Consider the following 16,261-nt stretch of genomic DNA (forward strand, 5'->3'; position numbering starts at 1 on the left):
AGTGGCAAAAATGTTGTTTTACAATGGAAACAAGTATGTCCGTTTGTAAATCCGTAGGGCAAACTAATTCACACATACTTGATTAACTTTATTATTTAAATGGCTACACATAAATGTAATTTATCTGGTCGAAAACTATGCTTTGCAGTATTTTAAAGAAATATTATATTACAGTAAAAAAGAAATAATGCACTATGTTGAGATAATATTACACTAAAAAAAACCTGAAAGCTTGTAAGACTCATCTACAGGCATGTAATTATTTCATTTTTTTTTTTGTATAACACACAAAAGCAACAAAGTCTTTATTTTCTCTTTTAAGTTATTTTTTGCTTTTTTTCGGACAGTTTACATATAGTATCAGTTGTTCATAAAAGAATAACATTTATTTTCCCAACTTTTTATTTTTCTCAAAAAATATCACATTGTATAGTGGCCTAAAGCCAAGCCAAATTGTCAACAATTTATTAAGGAAATTAAACAATATGGAAAGACTCTAAGCAATATTAAAAAGCAAAAAAAGACTCAAAGCACTTTAATTTGTGTAGTTAATTTTATATCTGTACTCCTGACACAAATTGTTATTTATTTTCCATTCATGTTAATTTGTCTTTTTTTTGTATTTCTTTTCCTTACATTTTTGTGACCTGTATACATTTGTACAAACTCTGTACATATAATATACCATAATAATAAAACCCTAAAATTTATTTTTACTTTCAAATTATAGGCATTATAACAGACATTCAATCAATTTAACAAATGTAAAAATATATCCAAAGCAACACTCCATAATTGCATAGAATGAAGTAGCTATTAAAAATATATATATATTTAATGGGGAATATTCAAGATTTTTATTGAGGGTAGACAGGGAATGAATTGCAAAACAAACATCAGAAATTTTTAAGAAATTGCAATAAAAAAAAAAAGTTTTGCAAAGTAAAAAGTAAGTACAATAAAAATTAGAAATACTTTATAGTACAAAAACAATTTACAACATAAGAGAACCCGTATTTAATAGAAACAACCGTTATTGTGCAAGTATACAAACAAAGTAACAGTATGTTGTTGTGAAAAGGAAATTCACAAAATGACAATGTAGCAGCTAAGCTAACCATGATATCCTGGTGGAAGTTGTCAACAATGATTAAAGTTTTGCAGTTTTCTAACCTATAAAATAAACTGAAATTTTCTCTCCCTTTTTCATCCATTTAGCTCTTGATCTCTATAGTACAATATGTGTGAGTGCAGAAATACATTCTGAGCTGTGTCTAAGTTGGCCCCTTTTAGCCCAGCGGTGATAATGTAATTTTAGATAGTACCTTGGATAGATGCCCACCAACCACCTGATGCCAACTCTGATTATTTTTAGTCTACAAAATAATAAATGTGTTTGCTAGATGTCAAGTGACTTCAGGGAACAGAGACAGAGGGCAGAGAACAGGGGACGGAGATGGACCGATAACCCACACAGTCGTTCAGGTTTGGCTTAATTTCTTAATATAATCAACTGATTTTTAATTATTTAGTGTTGTAGTATTTTTAAGAAATTAATTATTTATCACAAGAAGCCAGCAAAGCATTTGTATTTAGTAGTAAAGAAACCAGTAGGATTGTGTTTACATTTTCTATATGGTTCCCTTTCGAGGGAACTTGAGCTACGTCGCCATAGTAGTGTTTTGGGGAACGCCTCAGCATGACTGATCCGAAGCACATGTATCAAATAAACTAATGATGAGATAATGAGTGCGATGCCACGTGGACCAAGGGTATACAAGGGCATTCCAAACAAGCAAACTCGCTTTTTGTGCCCAGCAAGTGACTACATGTAACTTAAGTTTGCATAAATCTGAAGTATGTCTAAGAAGTTCAAGTTGTGTGTACCTCGTGACTACGGCCCTGCTTTTCAGCGGTGGCTGCACTCGTGGGAGTCGCAATATGATTTCGTGCAGGCACCTGTATCTCCACCTGCACCCGTGACATCCGTCTCTCTCTCTTGCCAAGATCAACATTTCAGCTGTCTATTTCTGGAGAGATACATCATCTTCATATCCACCTTTAATACAGTTTGAGGCTAAACTTTCAGTTTCCAATGGGGAGCCTCCTCTCTTTACTGTATATACCTGTATATGAATTTTTGTGTATATTAGCTTGTCATGGTCAGACCTGCATGAGCTGTGTGTCTTTGTTTGACGAGTCAGAAAGACTTGTGATCATGTGTCTATGCAATGTTCTAGCTCTGAGGAGACAACGTCGTTAGTACACTATGCACAGTCTTTCTCTCCTAACCGGCTGCCGGTGTGCCATTCTTTGACAAGTCAGATAATGATCTTGTGTGTCACGATTTGAGGCCGCCGTCCACCGAGGCAGTGAGCATCTTCATTGGTGGGGTTCACTATCTCAGCTGCTGTCAGGAGGAATTTGCACGGAGGACAGCGGAGGCGAAAAGCAGTCCCCAGTTAGAAAGACCAAGGGTAGCCCCTACCGAAGCGGCTCACACCTCAGTTATGGTGCCTGCTTCCCTTCAGTGCCCTTCCGGTGTGTAGCATGAAAGGAGGCCGCAGTCATTAACTTGCTTCTGCATACAGTGGAACAGGGCTATGCAATTAAGTTATGTTGCCCGCTTCAAATGGGTATTACATATGGTGCGCCCGAGCTGGCTCCAGTAGTGGAACCTGAATAAATTCTTGAGGCTGTAGAACCTCCACATGAGAGAAGTGACAGCGTACAGTCATTGCTTTATTGTTCCGAAAAACATGACGATTGTTCGGTGATGCAACTCAGTTCTAATGCTGTGACTGAAACAGATTGTGATTCAATCAGATCTGAGGACTGGTTCCTCACATTAGATCTTTATGTCTCCATCCAACATGGGAATAACTTAACCAGTATAGGATTCTACCCGGGATTCGACCTGGCTTTATCTCATAACACTTTTACGTAATGAGATGGATGGATGCACAATGCCAAGAATGCTCATTAAGGGGAGTTAAGATGCCAGGCCACCTGCATATGGCTCTCTCTGAGGCACCACTGGCTTCTCTAGGGCTGGATGCCATAGTGCAGATGTAGCTGAGGCTGCGACTGTACGCATTTTCCCCCCATCCACTTTGCTCATGGAAGTTATAGAGAAAATTTCTGGTTTGACTCCTGCTGGTAGCCTCGTTCTGGCTGGCCTGAGCCTGGTTCTCAAAGCTCATGTCTCTTCTGGTGGGATATTCCAATCAGGGGAGACCTTTTGTCTCAGGCAGGGTGCAGTCTTTCACCCTGTCCAGAAATATGGAAGCTGTTGGTCTGGCCTCTGAAGGGGCCAAGCTCGTAGACTCAGGTCTACAAACTGAGGGTGTGGAGACGATAATATACTCCAGAACTCCCTCAACGAGGAAGCTTATGTACTAAAGAGGAGAATCTTCCCCTCTTGGTGTTCAGCTCACCTGACAGACCCAGTCAACTGCCCTGTTAATGTGGTGCTGAGATTTCTGCAGGAGTGATTCTCTGCTGGCTTAACTCCATCCATCCTTAAGGTTTAAGTGGCAGCAGTTTCTGCCTACCATACTGCTTTGGAAGGCTCATCAGTGGGTAGATCACTGGTGGTTCGCTTTCTTTGTGGCGCTCACAGGTTAAGACCTGTTCGAGCCGCTTGACACCGCTCCAGACAGGCTTCTGTCCTTTTAGACAGTGTCCCTTCTGGCTATTACCTTCCTAAAGCGAGGGGGAGACCCTTTGGCCCTGTTGGTATCTCCTACGTGTCTTGGATTTACCCTAATAGGCCTTTCTGTACCCTAAACCAGGATATGTGCCTTGGTATTAAACAATATGCAGGTCTCCATTCTGGAGGGCAAACCAGTAGAAGCTAATTTGGTGTGTCCTGTGCAAGCACTGGAAACATGTCCACAGGACTGCTCAGTGGAAGCTTTGGTTTACCCAGGAAGGTTTCCCTGCGACCAAGCACACTTTGAGCTGATGGATAGTGGATAATACTATCCCATGTGCTTATAACTTTGTAGCATACCCTCACCTGTTGCTGTGAGGGGCCCACCTCTAAGACCTTAGGGTCAGGTGCTTTGCTCCCTCCTTAAGATCCCAGGTACTGTTGCCTTGACTGTGATTAGTTTATACATGCTACAGGCATTTGGTAGTATGGAAGTGTGGGATCTCCCTGTAATGCTCCCTGTAAGCATTTGCTTCGGCACCTGGTAGCGAGCATGTTTGTTTGGGATGCCTGGTTGTGAGCGTGCTTGTTATAGCCCTGGTCCGCACGGCATCCTGCTCATCATTAGTTTATTTGATACACGTGCTTTAGATGAGCCACATTCAGACTGCCACTGGCGAGAGCGTCAAAGTGGCCGGAAGTCATTCATTTTCAATGAGAGCCGGCAGCGAGCTCCGGCGAGCAGCGGCGCGGCGCGTCGTACAGCGTGAGCGTCGAGGAGAGTTGAAATCAGCTCAACTTTATGGTAATGAGATATGACGCGGTTCGGCGGCAACCAATCGGAAGGCGGAAATGTTCACCGGCAACCAATCGGAAGGCGGAACCCTCCGCCTGAGAGGAGTTCAGAGAATGCATTCGAGCGTAAGGGCGTCCACTACAACTTTTCTTTAGCGTCGTTGTCAGGGCAGCCAGAGCTTTTATTGACGCTCTCGCCGGTGGCGGTCTGAATGCACAGTAAGGCGTTCCCCAAAGCGTTCTCAGGGAACCAAGGTTAGGTAAATAACCTGAGATGTTCTCTGGTGCCTTTTGTGGCAAAAAATAACGGATACAACAGGGTTTAAGAGCTAGGCGACATGTTTAAACCCCTAATAACGATAGTGAATGATTTTTTTCTCAGGTTTATGAACATAAGAAGGGAGAAGCTCCATACCTGCAGACATGAGTCTAGAAACTGATCTGTCCGTCTTTGTTGATTCACCATTTATGGGTAAGAAAACAACAACATCAGAGTTTGTGTGTTTTAACAAAATAAATCATTGGTGTAAAATAAATCATTGGTGTCCCCAGAGTGCATATGTGAAGTTTTAGCTCAAATACCATATAAACTGAGAGCACATTTAATATCAGATTTTAACGTTGTTATGTTATTTCTGTTTCTTTCATTCAGAGGACAGACTACAAGTCAGTGAAAAACACAAAGTCTTTGACAGGCTTCATCTTGATTACAGACATGACAATAAACTGAGAGCTGCAGATGTTCTTCAGATATCTACACATTCATTAAAGTCTCATGAGTCTTGTGCTGAAGAAGACCTGGTTCAGACTTTCCTACAGAAATTACTGATGATGAACTACAGAGCAAGAAACATTAAAACTGAAGAGACCAATGAACAGCATCCCACACAACAGAGAGACAACGACTCACTTGATGATGTAGGAGACTTGTTTGATATGTTGAAAGAAGTGTCTTCATCTAATAAGGTAGCAAGTAAACCAGACCCTGTTCACCCGATGGATGTTCAGATGGCTGTGTTTCATTGTGCTGATAGTTTCCTAAAGCAGCTGATGGTCACTAAACTCGCACAGTGTCAGTTTGCTCTTCCTCTGCTTGTTCCTCATCCATTCACACATCAGATTGAGTTTCCTCTCTGGACATTCAGACAAATCAACAAGAGCTGGAAGATGAGAAATACTAACAATGAAATCATCAGTAAAGAAGAGCCGGTGTACAAAGCAGAAACTCCAATGGTGTCGTTCTTCAGGTTTGGTTCTGTGTCTTCATCCAAGTCTCAGCTGATGAACAGTCTGATCAATGAGAAACACAACACGTTCTTCCACAGGAACTGTCCAGGAAGCAGCAGAACCAGACTGCTGATGGACGGGGTGGTGGAGGTCGCCTGGTTCTCCCCATCTGGACAAAGCACAGATAAATTTACTGACTGTGTTGCCTTCTGTAATCTTCACGGTGATGCTGGAGTCCATGAGAAACAACTGCAGATTCTGACAGAAATGTCTTCAGTCAATGTTGCGGTTCTTCCAAAACTTGACAAAAATGACGAAAGTACAAGCAAGATTCAAAACCTGTACAAAGATGAAAAGCCACTTATTTTCCTTTTTACTGAGGATGAATCTTCTGTTATTACGATGAGGAAAGGAAAATATAAAATAGGCTTGAAGGACAGAAATCAGTCTGATGTATCAGAAGACCTCAGAAGAGCTATATCAGACTGTATCCAATTTTCACCATCAACTTCCAAGTTCATAATTGAAGATGTGTCCAAACACTCGAATATCAGAGTAGATGAGGAAGATGATGATGACTGCAGGAGAGGAAAAGAAGCAGCACAGCAGATGATGAGTTTACTGGAGAATAAAGATCTGAGAGAAATCAAAGAATCATTTCTGCCCTGTCAGGGGAAACTCTGGCATCTGTGGTGTCAGAAGAACAAAGAACTTCATCGAACAGCACATGAGACAGAAACAGACATAAGCAGAAATGAAACCAAAATGAAGAAAATTCGTGAAGATCAGCAAAAATCTTACACAAGTGAATTCATCCAGTTCTTTATAAAACAAATGTACCTTCATGATGTCAATGTGAATTTATATTTTCTTAAATGGCTCATAATCCTCCTAAATGAGTTTACCTCAGCTGACCTTACTGTTCTACGTCACAAGTATAACGAAAAGTGGTCAACAGTCTTGGAACTAAAAGAAAAATATAAATCTAAGCGACTGAAAACTGAACAAACAGAACTTGAGAGAATATCGGAAGTACTACAAGCAGCAACCTTTGGCTTGGAGCACATCATGAGAGAGATCGGTCAGATCTTTGAATCATGTCTATCTGTAAAGGAGAACAGGGCAGACCTGCAGTTTGACTTCTGTTCTCTCCCGAGTCTTGCAGCAGAGATGATGCTCTGTGGATTTCCACTGGAGCTGATGGATGGAGATGCTTCTCATGTTCCTCTGATCTGGATCACTGCTGTTCTAGATGAACTCGTACAGAAACTGGGAGACCAGAGAGTCTTTGTGCTGTCGGTTTTAGGGCTTCAGAGCTCTGGAAAATCCACCATGCTCAATGCCATGTTTGGACTTCAGTTTGCAGTCAGTGCTGGCAGATGCACCAGAGGAGCTTTCATGCAGCTGATCAGAGTATCAGAAGAGATGAAACAACAGCTGAAGTTTGATTATATTCTGGTTGTGGATACTGAGGGTCTTCGGGCTCTAGATCAGGCTGGAAGATCCACAAGACATCATGACAATGAACTTGCCACATTTGTTGTGGGTCTTGGCCAGCTGACATTGATCAACATCTTTGGAGAAAACCCATCTGAGATGCAGGACATTCTTCAGATTGTTGTTCAGGCCTTCCTGAGGATGAAGCAGGTCAAACTGAAACCCAGCTGCATGTTTGTACATCAGAACGTTTCAGACGTCACAGCTGGGGAGAAAAATATGGAGGGAAGGAGACGACTGCAGGAGACACTGGATGAGATGACAAAACTCGCTTCCAAAGAGGAAGTCTGTGATGATGAATATTTCAGTGATGTCATTCAATTTGATATACAGAATGATGTGAAGTATTTCACACACTTGTGGGAGGGCAATCCACCCATGGCACCACCAAACCCAAAGTACTGTGAAAATATACAAGAACTCAAAGAAACGATTATCCAATATGCCTCAAAATCCTTTGGTATAAAGTTGACACACTTAAATGAACGAATTAAAGATCTTTGGGAGGCTTTACTGAATGAAAGATTTGTGTTCAGCTTCAGAAATTCTCTGGAGATTGCGGCATACAGGAGACTGGAGACAGAATACAGCAAGTGGACCTGGAGTCTACGCAGTGCCATGATGGAAACTGAGAACAAACTATACAACCAAATAGAAAATGAAGTAAAAGACGAGATCGAGGACAGAGATCTTCAAAGAGAACTTAAGGAGAAAAGTGAAGAAGTAAAAAAATCAATGTCAGAATTCTTTGAGAAAGACACAGATGCTGATATACTGATTCATTGGAAAAGTTCATTTGAAAGGAAAATTCACGAGCTTCAGGAGAGCATTGTACAGGACACAAAGAGAAAATTAAATGTGATTCTTCAGCAGCGAGACCTGAAGAGAAAGATTGATGCTCAGAGGACACATCATGAAAACACTCTCTTAGAAAAGAGCAAAGAACTCGCACTGAAACTCAAAGAAAAAACCAACGATGAAGAAATACTGAAGAGAGAGTTTGATATGTTTTGGAAAGAATGTGTTAAGAAGATCACCATTGATTCTCCACCGATCAAAAACTGTGACATACTGAGAGATGTGAAAATGTTCCTCAGTGATATGTATGAAAGTGTCCCTGTAGAACACAGGAGCAAGAGCAGAGAGATTCTCTCTGTTACAAAATATTCAGCATATGTCCTGTTAAAAAAGTCCAGAGGATTTACCGGACCCGTTAAAAATGTCCTCAAAGCAGCTCAAGAGACGTTTGGGTCTGTTCTGTCTGAAGAGGATGAAACCCAAATAAAAATCTTGATCACAGATATTTGCCACCAGACAACCAAAATGAGATTATCATTTAACATTTGCAAAATGGGTTACAACAAAACCCACATTCAAGAACTCACACGTTACATCAAGGCAAGGATAAGAGAACACGAAGAGGGTCCAGTGAAATATGTTTTCAAGAATAAGTTCTTCATTGATTTGGTGTTTTCTATATTTCAGAGAGCAGAAAAGACATTCACTAACCAACACAGAATATTCAGAGAAGCCAATGATCCTGCTCTCTATTTGGAGAAGAAGATGGAGGAATACTATAGCATTTTTCAGAAATACTGTCAAGGAGCAACATCAGCTGCTATTTTGGGGAAGATCATCTGTCAAAAACTGAAAGAACCCATTGAGCAGAGCGTCTACAGAAATGTTGCCAGAGATTTGGCAGATGAAATAAGATCCATCTGTCCATCACTGAATGGAAACAAATCAAATCTGGAAATACATATTTTGAAGAAACTGGCAGAAGATGAGAACTTTTCTGCATACATTTACTACATTCATTATCCTAAAGATTACTATAAGGATTTCATTAGAGATGAAGTTAGTCAGTACATGAGAGATGAGCTTAAAATCAGTGTTCAGCCCAAGATGAAGGAAAACATTAAAGTCCTGCAGAGGATGATCATGATAGCTGCACTTGGATCTACTGAACATGTTCAAGAAAGAAGTGGAAATGTCAATATGTGGTTGGAGTTTTTCACACAGAAGCTCTCAGATGTTCTGATATTCTCTGTAAGGGACTTCAGTGGAGTGAAACATGATGATGTGGATGACTTTGGACTCCTTAAAGATGCGATAGGAACAGAACTTCTTTCAATGATGTCTGCCATCAGCAGAGAGTTCAGCACAGATACGTTCAACCTAAACGATAAACTGGATCTGAACAACAGACCAGATGAGATTCTGATCGATCACTTCTGTCAGTGCTGTTGGGTTCAGTGTCCATTCTGTAAAGCCACCTGCATCAACACGGTAGAAGACCACGATGAAGATCATAGTGTTCCCTTCCACAGAGTGAGTGGAGTTAATGGATTCTACAATGCTGAAACACAAACTCTCTGTACAGATTTTTGCTCAACTGTAGTGAGAAGTTCCAAAGTGTTTCAAGCATCAGATAGATGGATTCCATTTAAGGAATACAGAAGTGCAGGAGGAGTTCACGCAAAGTGGAGAATCACCCCTGACTTCTCTCAGCTGCCCTACTGGAAGTGGTTTATGTGCAGATTTCAGGAGGATCTGGAAAAGTTCTATTTTATATCATTTCAAAAGAATAGCGAGATCATAGCATATTGGAGAAAACACACAAAACAGAAGGCTATTAAAAGTTTAGAGAAAATCTCAAAACATCCTGGGATGCTCTCTAGAAGAACCTTCGTAAAAAGATTTTGGCTAAACGTAAATAGATCACACAATCCTACTAAATAAACTAGAAAACTACATTGGCATTAGTGGTCAGGCTCTAGCCTGGTTTAGATCGTATTTAGCCGCTATCACTTTGTTTATGTAAAGGAGGAAAAGTCATGTCACTCTCCGGTTAAATGTGGTGTACCTCAGGGATCAGTTCTAGGTCCTATCCTGTTCTCGTTATATATGTTACCTTTAGGAGATATTATCAGGAAACACAACATACGTTTTACTGCTATGCAGATGATACCCAGCTTTACATCTCCTTACATCCTAGTGAAACCCAACTGTTTTTTAAGCTAACAGACTGTATTAGCGATATTAGTGCCTGGGTGGCAAATAACTCCCTTATGCTAAACTTCAATAAGACAGAGGTACTTACTATTGAACCAGATCGCTCCAAACAAAATGTGTCAGACTACAAGTTGCTCAAAGACGGCTGCTCTGTTGTGCCATCTTCCACAGTCAAGAACCTAGGTGTGATGTTCAACAGCAATTTATCTTTTGATAGTCATATCTCCAACGTCTGCCGCACAGCATTGTTCCATCTTTAAAATATCTCAAAAATACGCCATATTCTGTCTGCATCAGATGCAGAGAAGCTTATCCATCCTTTTATGGCCTCAAGAATAAACATTCTAACTTGTTACTCGTTAAGCCCAATTTTGGCATCTTTACACTGGTTACTACCAGTTAAATATCGATAGTCCTTTTCCTACTTAGCCTCTAAGCTCTGGAATGATTTACCCAACAATGTTTGAGAATCAGGCACAGTTGATCAATTTAAGTCTAAACTAAAGACATTTCTCTTTAACAAAGCATTCACATAATTCTTCTGGGAAATATACTCTTGCCACAATAGTTAGCTTGTCCGGAACCAACCAGATATTCAGCAATTAAACTATATGACACCTGCATCACATGCAAACAGCCTTTATTTATTTTTTATTTTAAATGTTTTAATTCTTATGAAATTCATAATATAGTATCTAAAATATAGTATATCCTCTATAGAATCAGCTATGTCTGGCTCTCTCTTCATTAGAACTTTTTCCTTTCTGATTAAATCAGGGTTTTGTTTCTCCTATGAGTTTTTTTCAAACTCAGGGGCGGAGTTCCCCGGGTCTTGCCCTGGAGGGCCGGCGCACTGCAGAGTTTAGCTCCTACCCTAATCAAACTTACCCACCTGTGATTGTCTAGTGATCATGAAGACCTTTGCTGCGTCCGAAAACTCAAGGCAGTGACTCGTTGCCTCGCTGCCTCATGAGGAAATGACTTCGGAGGCATGAAGGTAGCTCAAAGAAAGACTTTCGGACACACTTCTAAGGCAGCGAGTTTGAAATTTAAACAGAGAGCGCCTTTGTGATAACTAATCACATATTTAAAAACAACAATACTAATTTCTCGCTAGAAACGCAATTAAAAGGTGTAAAAAGTGAAAATATACCTTTATTTACACTAAATTTGTGGTCCAGTCGCGTCCTTGGCCGCCATTTTATTTTTTCGAACTCGACCGGACTCGACCAATCACATTCTTAATGTACGTCCACGCATAGGTATCTCAGGAGACAGGAAGTAAACCAAACATTGAATTCGGACATGCCTTGATGCCTTGCTGCCTTGGAAAGCTGCCTCATAAGGCAGCAATTTAGAGTTTTCGGACGCAGCCCTTGATTAGCTTGCTCAGGTGTGTTTGATTGGGGTTGGAGCTGGGCTCTGCGGTGCTCCGTCCCTCCGGGGTGGGATTTGGGGAACCCTGCCCTAGGGAGTCATTGACATTGGCTTAACTTAGAACTCTTGTCTATACGTTACATTATTACTACGCTGGCTAGTACAGTTTAATCTTAGCCACTGTACTCTGCTTCTTATTGCTGTCCACCGATTTTTCAGTGTTTTCTCCTGCTTTTATTAATGTAAAGCTTCTTTGATACAATTAAACAATTGTGTGAAAAGTGCTATATAAATAAAAATTGAATTGAATTACCTCAGCAAACATTGTTGAAAATTGTTAAGGTTTAACAAAGTTTTACATTTAATTTTACTGAAAATAATGTAAAATGTAAATGGTAGCTGTGAGCACCGGGTGTCAGTACAGCCTAGGCCTAGGGGAATAAAACTGCAAAACACCCTTTATTGATTCACACATACTCCGTTTGCCGTGCACTGCTGACCCGCTACTGCATATCAAATGATCATGTAATTGACACTTTCTGTTGAAAAGTGCCTTCTAAATAAACAAAAATATCTTCCACCGTTGTGTGGTCTTTTAAATGCAAGTGGGATAATAACGAGTTTATATGGATGCAAACTAATAATATGTTGAAGTCCGCTGCTTGTGTTGTAAGTAAACATGCTGTGTTTTGTACGTGAATATGTTAGAGCTTTCTCTGAAATTTCAGCAAAATTGATAAAATAAGATCGCGCAACTTTCACTTGAGAGTTGGTTGAATGTGAATCAAGTGAACATTTTACTTGAATGTTGTTAAAGGACACGTTTTGGAGCCAAGGCCGTCTCCAGATACAGACAAAACTCAGAGAGCCCCAAAGGAAAAACTGAATTCACAACATATGTCTTGATATGCAAGATGCAGAAACTTTCTGTGTGGCAAATAAATGCTTATGTGGATAAAAACATCTTTTAGATCGGCTGATGTGAACCAGTCATTTTGTTTTATGCCGTGGGCCAGAGTGCTGTGGGTTAACATTCTTAAATTGAAACACTCGGTGGTCCAAGATGGGGCAAAGAGGACCATCCTTCTTTGGAACCAGGAAATAACAAGAGTAAAACCCCTGACCTATCAGGTTGGGGGGCAGCACTTGGATCGTCCCTTTGTTACGAGAGAGGAGATGCTCTGTTGACTCAATTGTGGTGGAATGGCGCCATCTAGGGGACAAACTAGGGGCGATATGCATGGGTTCAAATGCATATGCTCCCTCTGAAACAAATTCATTTGATTTGTTTGTTTTATTGTGTTTTTGGTGTTTTTATGTTTTGTGTTGGGGAACAGTGGGGCTGAAGTCTTTTTTGTTCGAATGAGGGGAACAATGTATGTGCTGTGTAACATTGTTTTTGAACATTTCCTCACAACTGAAGCCTGAATGTGGGGGAACCACATGGGCTGGGCAGCCTCTTGAGGGGGGTGGTCGACCCCTTCATTAGAAAACTGCTGTTTTTTACGAGAGCTCTGGGGGAAAAGGAGAGTCTAATAAGCTTGTGGCTCATGAACAAGGATTCTGTGCCCCCAACGGTTGAACATCAGACCGGCCACTTGTGTTTGGGATATTGGGGGTCGGGTTAGAGGGTTTTTCTGCCATCGTCGCAGCAGGAGATGCTTTCCCCAGGGTTTGGCAGAGGGTGCGTTACTCTTCCATGGAGGGGTTTTGTTGTGGGGCCTCTTATTGCTGTGATGTGGGTTCCATCCCATGGCAGGGGGTCAGGCAAATGAGCAGGGGGCACCTGGCGTCAGTTGACTTCCTGGGAAGGGAAAGCTTAAAAGCCTTGTCCTCTTTCTTTTTGTCATTGCACCGTTGCTGCATCAATGCCACGCCAGGCCGTAGAGAGCCTTGCTAGGTTTAACAGGAGTGCCAGCCTTTTGCCTCTTCTCACTGTCAGGAAGGCCCGACAGGTTAAACGCACAGAAAGTGCCAGGGAAACTCAGACAGCCTGTCGGGTGTGTTATGGAGAACAAGGTTGTTAACCGTGGGGGTCTTCTTCCACAAAGTTGGCGAGGGGGATCCTTTGTCCAGCTGTTGCCCTAAGTCATCCAAATTCTCAGCTTGATAAGCGGAGAGGAGCAAGGAAACATTAAGGGTCCTGACAGCTATGGCCTAGGACGTATTAGAGACCTGAAGAACTGAGCCAAAAAACTGTTGATTTTGTTGGACAAGACCAGCTTTGGGAGAGCGAGCAGCCCATCCTGGATTGGGTTAAGATGTCTGGTGATCGTTGGCTCAACAGCAGGTGGGTCACCCAAGTCAAAAGCCGGCATGTCCTCTGAGACCCAAAGAAGGCCGCCAGTCCTCTGAGGTCCCAAGGCGGCCCCCCTTGTCATTGTTAATAGAACCGGACGGTTTGTCTGCAAACAGTGTATTGCCCCCGAAGATGTCCCCTGTCCAACCGCAGAGCAGGGGAGGTCAGCCCAGTTAAGAGAAGTTGCGCCCTGGGAGGTCTCCAGTTGCTCTTCAACTCCACCGAGCCCCTCATCCAAAAGTCAGAGGTCAGCACACTGGGTCGCAGCAACTTTAAGATGGCATCGCAGTAGCTTTTAGGCAGCAAAAGGCAAGGGCTGCAATTCTCTGGGGTTTGCAAAGCCTCCTCTGCATGCTTGAGACCCAAGCAGACCACAAAGAACCTTAGCGGCCAGGCAGGCCCGTGGTGGGCAGCCGCGGAAAAAGGGGACAGGTGAGAAAATTCACAAGCAGGGGTGGGTCGATGATGCCAAACAAATTCAGCTAATCTGGCTGAATAAACGACAAAGGCTGATCCGACGATATGTCCTCCTGAAGACACGCAGTCAGCAGTGAAAAATTCAACCAAACCGTGTCCGTGCAGAGATCGCAGGAAGCAAATGTCAACTGGAGAACACTATCGCAAACAGGCCTTATATGCCATCAGGTAAGAGGTTGGGACCTTACTTGGCATTGGCTACGCACTTCTCTCGGTCCAGCCAGAATTGGTGCGATTAGATGCTTCTGCAGAGGTCAGGTACGGATAACCTTCCTATAGTTGGATCTCGAACACAAGATGACGAAAGAGAACTTGCTGAAGAGAAAATGTAGGTGACAGACAGGGTTGTATAAAGTTTTGCAGTGTACCACATACCCTACACCAGTGGTTCCCAAAATTTTTCAGCGTGCGCCCCCCCTTGTGTACAGTGCATTTTTTCACGGCCCCCCGAAAGAAAAATAATGACAAAAACAGTTTTAAAATGTAATATTTTAATTAAAACATATAAAACTATACCTAGTAGTGCCGTTGGTAAGTTGGCTTATTATTTTTTAGGTTTAATTAAACAGAATTCATGATAAATAAATTATTTTATAAAATGTCATAAAACTAGGGCCCTCCTGGCACCATCTCGCGGCCCCCAGTTTGAAAACCACTGCGATTTGCATATTCTGTATTCATATAACGGCAATGAACATCTCATATGGCAATAGATATCCTCACAAAACTTAACATAACAGTATAATGACATGAATAAAAGGGCAAGGAAGCAGGTTTGACATGCAAATTGTATTATTACCAGACAAAACGCAATATAACTGAAATAAGCTCTACGCCAAACACGCTATTAACCGCACTAACAAATTAAACGGGTTTTATTAAAATAATTACCATCTCCTCTTTTACTCTTTGCCTATATTTGTGTATGACGTTGGATATACATTAAGCAGTTAGTAAATAATTAATAATAACAGAGTTCTTTTAGTAATATATTTCTGATAACAAGCAAAGTAAACAACAAGTAGATTACCTTAGTTCAAATCATAGCTTAAACTACACTGAGCTAACGTTACGGTGTAAAATGTGTACCATATAATGCAGGGCTAGTAGCGGCCCACGGGCCAAATGTGGCCATCCAATCATCTTTATCCGGCCCATAAATCGGAAGGAGTCGGAAAGGGGCTGCGGGGGGTGCCAACCATCTGTGGGTGCATACTTTTTGAAAGCATTTAAAAAAAAAGTAAAATTGTTCAACTACACAAGATGTGTATACAAGATGTGTTTTTTAACATATGATATTTACTGCGTGGTATTAAGTCAGGACCAAGATTCTCAAGCTAGTTCAGTAAGATAAATGAACTTCAAATATGTCAGCAAATACATCTGAAAAAGTTTACTAGGAGTTTCTGGATCTCCAAACATAGATTGAAAAAACTGTGCTGTAAAGAAATGACATGAATCAGCTTTGTAACGCCCTGATATTACAATAGCAGACAGTAACACTTTATATAGTTACTACTGACTAGTAACGACTCATCAGTTATCTTTACAAAATGGACTACATTCTGTATTTAAAACACTGCTATCTGCAGTTTGTATCAATCATAAAGAAACGTCTTTAGACAGGACAGCATTGGACAAACACACACAGATGGGGTCTGTTTGATCTATAGGCCTGTGATTATTAATTCACTGAATGAAACAGATGAAAATGAAGCGTTTTATCATGATGTTCTCAGGGTCTCTCGCGCTCTTTGTCTCAGATAAATACACCTGCACTTCACAGAAGCAGGTGTGTGTGTGTGTGGCTTTGTTACTGTCCAGGAATTGAATGAAGTGTTTTATAACCACTGCATGTATGTGAATATTCATAAATCAATCACGTGTCTGACGTGAACGAAAGCCTCAGAGTTTAATAC

At 41.3% G+C, this 16,261-nt stretch overlaps 1 protein-coding gene across 1 annotated transcript; it reads left to right on the plus strand.

Annotated features, from left to right (window-relative positions):
• Nucleotides 1–1,131: 1,131 nt before the first annotated feature.
• LOC129451058 (interferon-induced very large GTPase 1) lies at nucleotides 1,132–16,103 on the plus strand. The gene is made up of 3 exons (XM_055214110.2): nucleotides 1,132–1,485; nucleotides 4,833–4,922; nucleotides 5,103–16,103. The coding sequence occupies exons 2-3, from the start codon at nucleotides 4,874–4,876 to the stop codon at nucleotides 9,914–9,916; spliced, it is 4,863 nt and encodes a 1,620-aa protein (XP_055070085.2). The 5' UTR covers nucleotides 1,132–1,485; nucleotides 4,833–4,873; the 3' UTR covers nucleotides 9,917–16,103.
• Nucleotides 16,104–16,261: the final 158 nt, after the last annotated feature.

Source organism: Misgurnus anguillicaudatus, chromosome 8, assembly GCF_027580225.2.
Source record: "Misgurnus anguillicaudatus chromosome 8, ASM2758022v2, whole genome shotgun sequence".
Lineage (NCBI taxonomy): Eukaryota > Metazoa > Chordata > Actinopteri > Cypriniformes > Cobitidae > Misgurnus > Misgurnus anguillicaudatus.

What these genes read in the sequence shown, in the direction of transcription:
- LOC129451058 (XM_055214110.2), top strand. Translation starts at nt 4,874, where the DNA reads ATGAGTCTAGAAACTGATCTGTCCGTCTTTGTTGATTCACCATTTATG. An exon ending in TGTTGATTCACCATTTATGG is followed by an intron (nt 4,923 to 5,102) that starts GTAAGAAAACAA and finishes TCTTTCATTCAG; the next exon opens with AGGACAGACTACAAGTCAGT.